The sequence below is a fragment of the Tauraco erythrolophus genome, chromosome 28 (assembly GCF_009769465.1).
Source record: "Tauraco erythrolophus isolate bTauEry1 chromosome 28, bTauEry1.pri, whole genome shotgun sequence".
Taxonomy (NCBI): domain Eukaryota; kingdom Metazoa; phylum Chordata; class Aves; order Musophagiformes; family Musophagidae; genus Tauraco; species Tauraco erythrolophus.
In genome coordinates, this window is record NC_141492.1 from 5,571,690 (window position 1) to 5,583,767 (window position 12,078).

Consider the following 12,078-nt stretch of genomic DNA (forward strand, 5'->3'; position numbering starts at 1 on the left):
AAATCATCTGGAAAAAAGAAGACACTCAGTATCAGAGTGGGCACGTACGGATCACTACCAACCTCAAAACAGCTGGGGGAGCTGAGAGGCCACACAGCGCTACGACGAGCTGCCATTCCCCCTTGGCTTTAAAAAAACACCCTCCAGAGAAATCAAACTGGCGTCGAGATCCATGGGATGAAAGCACATCGCTGTGAAAGCAGGAATGGATGCCCCAATGGGACCGCACGGTGTGACTTGGGAGTAATTCCTAAACTGAAAAAAACAGTTTTTGTTTTCCCGTCTAATGCAGGGAGGCTCCGACTGGACACGAGGGCTCTCCCCATCCTACGGACCTGCCGAAGGCACGAAGCGGTGCTCCGAAAAGCCCGCGGTACGCCCCTTCCAGCGGGCGCGGTCAGAAAACGAAGAAAGGTGAGAAAAAGTCTGTGTGCCAAGACAGAGACCACACGCAGAAGCTTAATTCACGCAGATCTGGTTATAGGATCCATGCCAAAGCTCCCACGCCTCTGGAGAAGGAGCCTCTCGGCCCCCCGCGAGGAACAGGGAAGCGTACGGAAGCGCCGCTTACCGCCTCAGGTTCCTCGTTTCGAACACGGTGTCCTCGTCGCTGTCGAACGAGGCCATCTCGATGTTCTCATCGTAATTCAGCAGGAGGTTGTATTTCTTCCGCTGAGGTTTCTTCAACCTGAAATGAGTTTTCCGCTCGTTTCTGGGTGCCTCTGACCTGGGGCTGCGGGACACAGAGCGCACGCGCCGTCACACCGCAGCTCTGCGCCGAGACGCGGCTTTTGAGTCAAAAAGCAAAAGGAGAGGGACCGGGAGAGGTTTTATCGCTGCTAATTACCTTAGGTAATTACCAGTAGCATGGATTTACAGCAGCATTTCCCAGGCGCTGCCAGAGGGATGCACAGGGAAGCACAGCCCGGCCTGGCAGGGGGGATCCGGGGGAAACAGGGCACAGCCCCGGGCCGGGGGGGTACCGGGGCGAGCAGGGGCATCCCGGCGTGGGGGACAGGGGGCAACCGGGGCGAGTAGGGGCACAGCCCGGGGCCTGGGGGTGCGGGGGCACGGCCCCGGGCCGAAGGGGTGGAACTGGGGGGGGGAAGCAGGGGCACGGCCCCGGGCCGGGGGGGACCAGGGCGAGCAGGGGCACAGCCCCGGGCCGGGAGAACGGAGGGGGGGACCGGGAGGAACCGGGCCCGCACTCACCGGCACGCCCGCAGGAGGAAATAGAGCGCGGCCAGCGCGGACAGGGCGCTCAGCACGAACACCGCCCGCTTCAGCACCGGCAGCCCCGACCCCAGCGGCAGCCCCGACTGCGGCGGTCGCCGCGATCCCGGCGGCGGCGGCGGGTCCGGCCGCGTCCCGTTCCCCGCGGCCGCCTGCGGCGCGTCCGTGCCGTTGAGCGCGGCCGGGGGAGCGGGGGAGGCGGCCCGGCCGGCGTGCAGCAGGAGGAGGAAGCAGAGGCAGAGCGGCTCCGGCCGCAGCATGGCCGGGCCGGGCGGAGCGGCGCGGCGACTGAGCGCGGCGGGCGCGGGAGGGCGGCGGGACGGTGCGGCGCGGCGCAGGAACCGGCCGGGCCCGGCGGAGCCGCGCGCGGCGTTCCGGGGCAGCACCGTTCCGGGGCGCGCAGCCCCCGACCCGCCGCCGTTCCGCCTCGCAGGGCGGCGGGTTCCCCCGCACCGCGCGAGTCCGCACCTCGGGGCCGCCATTTCCCGCCCAGCACCGCCAACCCCCCCCCCCCACCCCGCGGGGCCGCCATTTTCCCCGCGGGGTCGTTCGCCGCCTCAGGGGCCGCCGTTCCCCCCGCCACGACGGGCGGCCAGGGCTGAGCTCCGCCTGAAACATGAGCGTTTGGGGTATTTCTGACAACCGCCTTTCCCCACAGATCGCCGGACCGACGGGGGTCTGTCCGCCCCGGAGCCGCCCGGACACACCGCGCTGTGGAAAAGGGCGTTTCGGCCACAAACGGGTCACCCCCGGTGGACACATCACCTCAGCCCCGAGCCCCGTCCCGAGCACACGGGCAGGATTTGGTCCAGCGATTCCCGCAGCCCATCCCAGAAGGAGCCACGAGCGCGGCGCCGTCGTTGGCGACGCCAAAAGAACCAGGCCGCTGGTTTGGCTCCTTCTCGTTATTTCTGCCCGCGTTCAGGCACGGGAAGGTCTCTCGAATAATGCTTTGTAGGTGTTTGCGGTTGGAATCCGTTTATAAGCGTCACCCGGGTGCGTTTGTGCCGGCAAAGGTTCCTCGCGCGCCCGTGCCCCTCCGTTTCACACCATCGACATGCAGAACCCTCGCTGGTGAATCGCCAGAAACAGCCCCAAAAGTGTGTCAGCCGATTGCTTTTTTTTAAACCCTGTTCGCTTAGATGATTTGAAAAAAGGTTAAAAAAAAGAAGAAAAAGTAGGTTTCGGGAAGGAAGCCGGATAATCGTTCCCATTCTGCGCGCACGAATGCCCACTGGGCTCCTGCGGACTCTCATCGCTGCACGGGGAAGTTTTGATGGCTCTTGGGCAGCAGCCCCCTGCGTCCCGCCGTACTTAATTCCTTTGTGCCTGAGGCTCCCCAGCAAGAGAAAACATTCCTTAATAAGAGCACACATTTTTAAAGCTGGCTTTACCCGTTAATTTAGCTCATTTGTACCAGCTAAGCGCCTGGCCTCCATCACACCGATCTGGAGAGCTGATTCAAGCCACAACTGGAGGGCAGGAGCAGCGGCTAGGGGTTGGGAAGCCACCAGGAATCCCTCAATAACCCGGCTTTGCACCGTGGCCTGGAGAATACACAATCAATCCTGCCCTTTGAACACGCTGTAATTGTTGCTGGGCACAATGCTGACATGATTTCGTCAAAGGCACTCAGGCTGCACGAGCAGAGTTTTTTGCATAATAGATAGCCCTTAAAAGATTGTCCTTGAGTGGGGCATAGCATAACCAAAAGCCAGGGAAGTATCAGGAAAAAAAAAAAGGGGGGGAGAAGCAGGATAAAGCAATCGAAAAAGCAATCAAATGTGGTTTTTTAACACAAAAAGGGTGGGCAGGAGAGTAGCAGAGAATCAGAAACCCTCTTACTGCCTTCATGTGTCCCATTGCACTCTCCTGCCCCATTCTCTCCAAAGCTGCCAAAAATACATTCCCAGCTGTCAGCCTCTCCAGCAGAATAAATCTTCCTCGTTATCGAGCTGCCACGCTTTCAGGATTTAACCGAGAACGAGACCTCATTTTTCATAAGCATCGGGCACGGTCTGAGCCAAACGATCCCAGTTACAGGGATCTCTCGGGAAGGCAGTGCCCGTTTCACAGCCCCGTGCCAGCCATCGGTCAGACCAGCAGGATGGTGGAAATAAAGTCATCCAAGCTGCTCCCGCTCCATGGTGTTGGGTGGCAAGACACGGGTATAACACATCAAAGATGACAGCCTGAAGGGCAAAGACTTTTAAGGCTGGTTTGAGTTACAGTGTGGTGTGTCAGAAAACATCCACCGCTACGTAGAGAAGAGCTGTTGTAACCCACGGCACGCAAGAGACTGAGTCGAGGAGCAGCTGGAGGGATCCAGCAACCAGCACTCATCTGACTTCATTACAAGCCAGGTACTAGGTAGCAATTAAATAAAAAATTAGGAACAAATGTTCTACACGTACAGAAGACGAAGAAAATGGCAGTTTGGCTAATTTAACTTTTACGTGGTCCATTTTGAAAATGAGACTTGAAACTGGGCAGGAGAAAACCCCAATCCAACAAAGCCAGGGTTCAAAAGTCTGATCTCTACGGCCCAACTCCAACAAAGACAAAAGGCTGAAAAATCTCCCAGTAACTTTACTGGAGGAGCAGGTAAAGGCTAAGAGACCAGAGGAAAGCTAAATATTTCACAGATACCAGAGTGCAAAATTCTGCAATTTCTGCAGAGAAACTTGCATTTCTCCGTGCCTTACCTGCCCCTCTACTGAGGCAAACCCACATCTTTAGCACCAAGCACCACCACCACGCTGCACGGACAGTGGAAGCCCCAAAGGCCAGGTACAAGAGCCACAGGCTGTTTGGGTGCAAGGCAGGGCAACCACAATTACAGCCCTGAACAAAGCAGCAATCAAGAGCCCCAATTGAACACAACCCGTGTTTTAACTCCTGCACACAACAGCCTCTGCGGGACACAGACGACACTGCAAATAAAAGGCAACATCTGCTCATCGGGGAACACAGCACTAAGGCTTTTATTAGCGTTCTGCGCCACGGAGTCAAAGGAATTCATACAGAATTGCAGCCTCTGCCATCGGTGGCTTGTTCACCTTTCATGCGGGGCTGAGCGGCCCGCTCGCTCACACCAGTAGGGTTTGTCCTGGCCATGCAGCTCCTCCTCACTCACAGGCAAACCTTCAACGAGTATTAAACAATTGCCAGCTGCTAGGACTGTGTGTTCTCACTAACTCATCCCGCACCCCATCTGTACAGGCACTCAACAGACTGGGAAAACCAGTTACTGTCCTGCTGGTACGCTCTTACTGCCTTTGTACAGTCTGAACACTCCCACCATCCAGCTGAACCTCCTAACCACAGCACAGCTCAGTACTGCTTCGCTCCAGTTCTCATCTCCAAGCACCTAACAGCTTTCACCTGAGGAAGCTGCTCTACCAGAAAATCCCAGGACCAGAGTTAATTTGAGAATATCCAAGATGTTACTTCTCACTTCAATAAAAATTTTAAATGTAAGTGATCCTAAAACCTAACCTGTAAATTTTGAGTTACAAATAACCACTTCCCTGAGAAACCTGCAGCAACTTTATCCTGAGCCATGTGCTTACACCCACAGCAATCACCAGTCACAGGACAGGTCAATCTCCTGCCCCACCTGAAAACTTTGGAATTGTGCAGCCACTTCTGAGAGTGGCACAAACACCTCAATTTTCATCAGCAGAACAATTTTAATTATACTAATGTGTGTGGAAAGAAATCATGATCAAATCAAAAAAGCTTTAGCACGTGAGTGCAAAATAGACCTTTTGTTACCCTTTCAAGTGGCAGGAGCAGCTTCTGTTCCACACTAGTACGAACCCCTTGTTCATGTCATTGCTCACCTGACACTTCCCTTTGGAGGCAGCTGCTTCACTACTGGAGTTTTGCAGATGCACAAAACTTCATGTAATTAACTCACTTAATTCAAGGTTACAGTGCTGCAATTAAATTTCTCCCTGAAACTCACCCTCACAGACAGCCTGCCCTCTCTGTTCACCTCCCCAACCAGAACAGCATTGGTTTATTTTGCACTTTTAACTGGGCTACACACCAGATAACCAGATTTCTATTGTGTGCCTTGGCCTCAATCTCATATTCTAATCTTTCCCCACAAAATTACTAGAGAGATTCATTTTTTTTTTTTCCACATTCCAGTATTTTATTCTAGATCATTTCCTTGTTCAATTATCTATATAAAGATCAGCAACACCACTGCTCAAAGCTCTTCATCTCCACCACTCCAGTCAATGGCTGTCCTTCTCGGTCTTCTCTGACGCATTCCATTGCTGAAATAAAATTGAGAGGGTGAATTTAAAGGCAGGGAAGAGTCCATGTAAGTTCTTGCCTAGAAACTACTGGTCAGACTTTACCACTGACAGACCAGTGCTGTGCAACAGTAGCAGAGCCAAACCTTTCAGCTCAGCAAAAGCTACAGGGCCAGAGACATTACCTGGTTGGCAAACTCATGCCTTGGTCCTGCTTCCTTGGAACAAGCACTCTCCTTCCTCAGAACGCGCCCTCAGCCTCCCTGTGGCATGTCCATCTTCTCTTCAGCCTGCCAAAGCAAAGAGGCATTACCAAACACGTCAGCCAAGAGCCTTCACGTTGCCACCCGCCTCCCCCAGCACAAGTCACATCGTATACAAGGGTTTCACAAGCCATTCGCTGAACCCATCACATCACAGAAGCACAGTCTGGGAACACTGTTCCGGGGCCGGCTGATGCCTTTGACACGCCAGCCAATGTATCATTTGATCCCTAAGCAGAGAGTTAACCACTTTGACATGGCTGCTTAGGAAGCGTGGGCTATGGGAAAAAGTTAATGGCAACAAGTAGGATGGCAAAGAAAGCTACAATTAAAGTGAGCAACTTAATGAAGTCTAGGAAGATTCTCAATAGATGAACACATATCGAGTCAGGGAATTCGTTTCCCATCTTGCTTCCGTACCTACTAGCAAGACATGACTGCATGCCCAACTCTGATCTGTGGAACCGAAGTTGTGCCACAAGCCAAAGGTTGCATACGGCATGGGTTAAAATTTTTTTTTTCCATCAGTTGACCAAAATTGTCAAAGGAATATTTCACAGGTACATTAGACTTTCAAATGAGCTCTCAACAAGAGGAAGGATGCGGACATGAGCAAAAGGAGTTACCTCGAATTACAGGACTATTTCCACATATGAACTAGCCAAGAGAGCAGCTTTCGTCTCAGAGGTTTCTGTTGGAGGCACAACACTTCTTTTCTCCAAGGACACTGCAGTTTCCATATGCTAGCAAAGAATTCTTAGAACTTGTAAGGCAATGACAAAGCTAGCTAGTTACGGCAATTTACCTACCATTGCACGCTCCTGGCAAGCGAGTAACTAGTCCAGTTACTTCACTACAGCTTTTCAGTGTAGGCTACTTCAGTGTTTTAAGGAAACATCAATTATCCTTCCCTAACACCAGCGTTCCCTCAACTTCGGCTGACTTAGGCTGTGAGTACTGGAACACCCTCAAGTACACACTTTCAGTCCTCTGCCTCTAGACAAGTCTGACTGTTCTTACGTGAAAGTACGTTGACGAATTCACATGTCAAGACCGATTAAGATTAAATTCTAGCAGCTGGTCAATAAATCTGGCTTGCTCTTACACTATCACTAGTCTTCTCCTCTGGCATCCTCTACTACTTAGACTGTTCTTCATCTTCCAGGATTGTGTTGTGCAATGAAATGTAAATGTCAGGAGCAGAGTTCATTTCAGACGGTCTTTTAATAGGCTTCGTAAAGCCAAAGAAAACTGTATACAAGAATCCTTTACCACTTCAAATACAATATCAATGGAATATGCATATTTCTTCCAGTAAAAAAGGACAATATAAATAAACATTTTCAAGAACCTCTTTTATGGTAAGTTTGCAAGTCTATTTCTGGGTAATTTACATCATTACAACAGTAAAAATACCGTTATGCAGGTTGAACATACAAGCAAGTTTCTCTTTAGATATATCAAGGTGGTTTGCCTTCCAATTTGTACCCAGGCTGCATTCCTACCTTGCTACACTAAAGGAATGTTACAAAAGACGAAGGTAATGCACTTAAAAAAAAGTCCACAGCTTGTTCAGCTTCCAGTGAACATTGAATTAAAGGTCCTTTCTATCTCAAAAGAAACTGAATTGGGGCCCCAACTTCACAACTTTAAAAAAAAAAAACACCTTGGCTCATCATGAAGGATAAAATAAAATCTGAAGTGCTTTCAAAAAAGATTAAAAACACTTGAAAGCAGAGCTTTCTTAAAGAAAAGTCTAATTAGACCATCTTGTATCAGAAGCTGTCAGGCTGTGTTTGACAAGATTAGAACTGATAATACTACAAAAGTGAAAATACAAGTAGATGTACTACACAATAACGATTTCAGCGAAGCTCCAAAAATCTTTATAAATACAGCCATTGGAAGGACGATCTTGAGTCAGGAAGGATTTTTACTCGTTGTGTGTAGCTGAGGACAAGAAGCAGGCACAATTGTAAAGGCACTGAAGCATAGACAAGTTCCAGCATTTTACTCCCTTGCATTATTTCAGAAGCTAGTGCTAGTTCGCTACACCGTAAGAGAACTCCCCCACCCTTGATTAAGTTTGTTAGGGCATCCGAGTTTTGTCTTAGTCTCAAGCTCGAGGAACGTGTTTTAAAAACTTGCTTTGCCTTAGATCCAAGCAACTCCTACACATGCATTACAAATTAGAAATTTAAACGGCACAACCACGTCCAAAGCCTGGCAGATTGGTTCTTACGGGCAAGAACAGAAATAGCGGCACAGTCCAACCGAGCCTTACAGTACTTCCAGACTCGAGCACAGGGTCAGGAGGTTTAAGAGAGCTCCTACAGCGTACGTACTCATCGTTCCCATTTGAACCAAGACTTACCGTAACTGTCGTAGCTGTCTCTGTAGGATCCTCCTGAAGACCTGTCCCCATAGCCGCCTTGACTCCTGCTGTTGAAAACATTCATGTGCTTTATATTTGCTCAACGGCTTCTGGAGCCTATCGACGCTTACGTCAAACAGGCAATGGACTTCAAGAGCTTCCCAACAACCCAGCGGCGGTCGTGATGACTTTACCTGCTATTATAGTAGTCTCTGGAGCCGTTATATCCTCCACTCCTGGAATCAAATCTGCTTCCGCCATAGCCTCTGTCTCCACCTCCTCAAACAGACACCAGACCATGGGTTAGTTTTTTTTTAAGCATTCCAACAAATGCCATTTCCATTATGGGTACTGCAAGCATTCATGCACACTCACCTCTCGAGAAGCCACGGCCTCGACCTCTGCCACCACGGAAAAAGCCTCTGCCCCCAGAAGCCCCTCCTCTGTATCCACGAGATCTGTTCTCTGATGATTTTCCAGCCTGATCAACTCTGATCTGACGTCCATCTACAGACTAACAAACAGAAAAAAAATAAACCAACCTAATATTTAAACATTTAAACAGCAAAGTACATATACAATGAGTTACAGAGCTCCACTGTCAACTAAGCAGTACCAGAATTCACTAGTTCTTACAAACAAAGGGTTTATTTATGTCACAACTAAGCCAATTACACAAGTAAATTGATGTTCAAACAGTATATGCCAGTATTCCTAGAGTCACCATTTTTTGGTCATGTAGGCCAAGTTATGGAACTCGAGCCATTTATACTCTCTATTATTTGTATCATTTCATTGTTTTAAGACACCATTACTCATTTTTCTACGCAGCACTGAGAAACATCTTTCATGCTTCTCTTACTACATTTTAGGAACTAAAGAAGCTGCTCCAAAGCCTCCTTACCTTTCCGTTCATGGCCATCATCGCATCTTTAGCGTCATCTATGTTTTCAAAAGTAACAAAGCCAAAACCTCTGGATCTCTGAGTCTCTCTGTCTTTCACCACAACGACTAGAAAGAAGAGAAGAAAAATTAAAAAAAGGATCAGCACCCGTGCATCCTACCGACTTTATGGAAGTCACCGCAGCTCGGCACTGCAAGCTTACCTTCGGAAATTTGTCCGTATTTAGAGAAGACTTGTTCCAACGACTGCTCGTTGGTGTCAAAACTCAGCCCGCCGACAAAGAGCTTTCCCTCATCTGACGCCATTCTGACCTGCGAAATCGATGTGGCCGCCGTCAGCGTCCCGAAGGACATACTCCCACAGGGGCTCCGGACCGAACCGGCTGTAACACCGCCAGCCACCTCGCGTTCCCGTACCGCACACCTCCTTCCCCGGCGAACCGGCGCTGGGTGCCACGGCGGAACACGCCCCGGGCCGGCTCCGCACCAGCGCCCGCCCCGAACGCGGGGCCGCCCGCCCGCCCGCGCACCGGCAGGGTGCGGAGGCGGGCCCGGCCGCCCGGGGGCCCAGCGCGCATGCGCGCTCCGGGGGGCCCCGGCAGCCCCTACCCCCGCCCGGGCGCGAGACCCCCGCCCCTCCCTCGCGGCCCGCCCCCTTGGCGCAGGCGCGGCCCGCCGCCCCTCCTCCCGCCCGCCGCCATTTTGCACGGCCGCGGCTCGTCGCCATTTTGTTTCCGAGGGCACATTTCGCTCCCCCCACCCTCCGCCCAGGCCCTCTCTCCCACACGGCACAGCTCCGCCGGCCGCCCCGCAGCCGCGGCGGGCTCCCGTGCCGCGGGACGGGCGCCCGGTTCCGGGCTCCGCCAGGCAGCAAGCCCTCCGGCTCCTAAACTACATTTCCCCGAGCTCCGGCGCGCCGCACGTCCCCGGCCCGTCCGCCCGCCCACCGCGGCGGCCGCCTTACCGGTGCCCTGTAGGTCCGCAACCCGCACAGCACTTCAAAGCTTCAGCGCGATGTACGCTGCGGCTGGCGGGGCGGCGGCTTATAAACGCCCGCGCCCCGCCCCGCCCACCTCATGAATATGCAGATTAACCTCCTCTGCAGGGCGGGGCGATGACGCCACCAAAGCGCCGCCGCCGCCGCACCCCCTGATTGGGCTGGACCTTGTTAATATTCATGAGCTCCGGCGGGGGACGAGGGGAGGGGGGAGCGAACACAAAACCGCCGCATTCCTCCCCCGCCCCTTCCTCCCGCGCGGGGGCGGGGCGCGGAGGGCGGCGCGGATTGGCCAGCAGCGCGGAGACCGTTGGCCGGGAGCGCCCCTGTGAGAAGAAAGGAAGTGGAGGCACCTGATTGGCCGGGAGCCGCCCCCGCCCCGCCCTCCCTGGCTGCCGCGCGCCCAGGGGGCGTGGCCGCGCTGCCCCAGTTTCGCGCCCTTCTCGGCAATGCGGCGGCTGCTGCAGACAAAGGGGCCGCCTGAGGGGCCGCCGCCATCTTGGGCGGCGAGTGCGCCGCCCGGGCCGCCCTCCCGCCGTGTGCCCTCGCACCGGGCGGGCCCCTCCGCCGCCCTGCGGTGCCCGTTCGGCGCGGCCCGCCCGCCCCTCGCGTTTCTCCCTCCTCCTCTGAGGGAGGCGGTGAGGAGCGGCCCGTCCCCGGCGCACCGGGGCCGGCGCCCGCGCCCTGTGGAGGCCCAGCTTGTCCCCGCGGCCCGCTGGGCCTCGGCGGTCACGCTCACTACCGGAGCGGGGCTCTGTGGTACAGCGGTAGGTCCCCTTGTCCCAGGCAGGCCCAGGGTCATGTCTTGTTACCCCCAGCCAGCAGCCTGCAGGCAGAACCCCCCAGGAGGCTGCCCACCTCTCCCAGTCCCGCAGGATTGGCAGCAATTCCGCCTTTCCCCTCTCCTGTGGCAGCACAGGGTGAATAATCCCTCCATGGAGACAGCTTCCTCCTCTGAAGTGGTGCGCTGGTGCCTCCGCACCCCCCTGCACGCTGGGGAGAGCGCAGCACCGTGAATGTAAAAGGCGGCCCCGTGGCTGGTCCCAAAGCATAAATGGTTTTGTTTTAAAAACAATAATAAAAGGACTTTGCCCAGCCTGTTTTTTCCATTGACATGTGTAAAAGCCCACCCTGGGGTTTTTCTAAGGTAAGAAATCTCCAGCATTAAAAACTTCCTTACTGAAAGAGGAAACTCTGGCAAAGACAAACACGTGCCCCTGCAAGGGACTACGTTGGTTTAAAAAGCCCTAAAAATAAAGTTTCTCCATTTTTTCATACAATAACTACAATTCATCTAGGAAACGTAGAACAGTATTTTAAAACATCTGAGAGGAAGAGACGCAGAGGAGGACAACAGCGGTGTGCAGACACGAACTGGGAAGAAAGGGTGGAAGAAAACAAGGCGAGGACAGGTCTGTGGAGGGCACTGCAGCTGTGCCCCGGAGAAGAGGTTGCCCTGTGAAAACTCGGTAATTTCCTTTGCAGTTTGCAGCAGGAGGAGCGTGCGCAGCCGCCCGCACACCCGCACGCAGCCCTCGCCTCCCTCCTTCCCTCCATCCCCTCTCCAGTGCTCGGAGCCTTCCTGGTCAGAGCAGGATAGTAACACTGGAATTATTTAAATCAGAGCTGCTCATTCCCGGATAATGTGATTGATTTCCTAACTGAGCGCTGAGACAGAGTAAAAAGAAACCACAGAGAAATGCAAAGAAGTCTTCTGCCCACTATTGTTCTGTAACAGCGGTGAGCAACCATTCTCTGCCTGGCAGAGTAGGAAATTGGGCTTTTCCTCTCCGATGTGTCATTACACCTTCTGGGATCTACAGGAGAAGGGCTGTTTTGTACATGAAACACAGCGGAATCTCGGCATCGCACTCTGCCCGAGTCTCAGCTGCCCCACGCACAAAAATAGGTGTTCCGTTACTCCTCAGCGCGGCGCTCAACACGGCACGCCGGCTGCGGGTTTTGTGTTACGGGGCCATGGCATCGGTGGTTTTGCCAAGCACGCAGGGCTGGCGGGGCCAGCACGCCACCACCTCGTGC

The 12,078-nt window shown here is 53.5% G+C and overlaps 2 protein-coding genes across 8 annotated transcripts; both read right to left on the bottom strand.

The window, feature by feature from the left end:
* Nucleotides 1-567: 567 nt before the first annotated feature.
* FAM174C (family with sequence similarity 174 member C) lies at nt 568-1,493 on the bottom strand. Its single transcript, XM_086627724.1, has 2 exons — nt 1,213-1,493; nt 568-733 (listed from the first exon to the last, which is right to left on the bottom strand). Exons 1-2 carry the CDS (start codon nt 1,491-1,493, stop codon nt 568-570), a joined length of 447 nt encoding a protein of 148 aa, XP_086483850.1.
* Nucleotides 1,494-5,379: 3,886 nt separating this feature from the next.
* CIRBP (cold inducible RNA binding protein) lies at nt 5,380-10,072 on the bottom strand. Of its 7 annotated transcripts, none has more exons than XR_015222898.1 (7): nt 10,006-10,072; nt 9,245-9,353; nt 9,043-9,149; nt 8,514-8,652; nt 8,333-8,417; nt 5,687-5,791; nt 5,380-5,522 (listed from the first exon to the last, which is right to left on the bottom strand). XR_015222898.1 is itself a non-coding variant. In XM_086627781.1 (7 exons), the coding sequence occupies exons 2-7, from the start codon at nt 9,345-9,347 to the stop codon at nt 5,787-5,789; spliced, it is 507 nt and encodes a 168-aa protein (XP_086483907.1). In that variant the 5' UTR covers nt 9,348-9,353; nt 10,006-10,072; the 3' UTR covers nt 5,751-5,786. The 7 variants fall into 7 exon arrangements, 5 of the variants coding, with proteins under 5 accessions (XP_086483907.1, XP_086483906.1, XP_086483905.1 ...); XM_086627781.1 differs by lacking the exon at nt 5,380-5,522 and adding an exon at nt 8,139-8,206 and having other exon boundaries at nt 5,751-5,791; XR_015222897.1 differs by lacking the exon at nt 5,380-5,522 and adding an exon at nt 6,391-8,206 and having other exon boundaries at nt 5,752-5,791.
* Between the last annotated feature and the right edge of the window lie 2,006 nt (nt 10,073-12,078).

Bases quoted from the DNA above. Each gene is read 5' to 3' on its own strand.
- FAM174C (XM_086627724.1), bottom strand. From the start codon at position 1,493: ATGCTGCGGCCGGAGCCGCTCTGCCTCTGCTTCCTCCTCCTGCTGCAC. The intron at 734-1,212 runs GTGAGTGCGGGC...TGTGTCCCGCAG, and splicing joins TTCCTCCTGCGGGCGTGCCG to CCCCAGGTCAGAGGCACCCA.
- CIRBP (XM_086627777.1), bottom strand. From the start codon at position 9,347: ATGGCGTCAGATGAGGGAAAGCTCTTTGTCGGCGGGCTGAGTTTTGAC. The intron at 8,418-8,513 runs GTGAGTGTGCAT...TGTCTGTTTGAG, and splicing joins AGGCCGTGGCTTCTCGAGAG to GAGGTGGAGACAGAGGCTAT. The intron at 8,207-8,332 runs GTAAAGTCATCA...TGTTTTCAACAG, and splicing joins AGAGACTACTATAATAGCAG to CAGGAGTCAAGGCGGCTATG.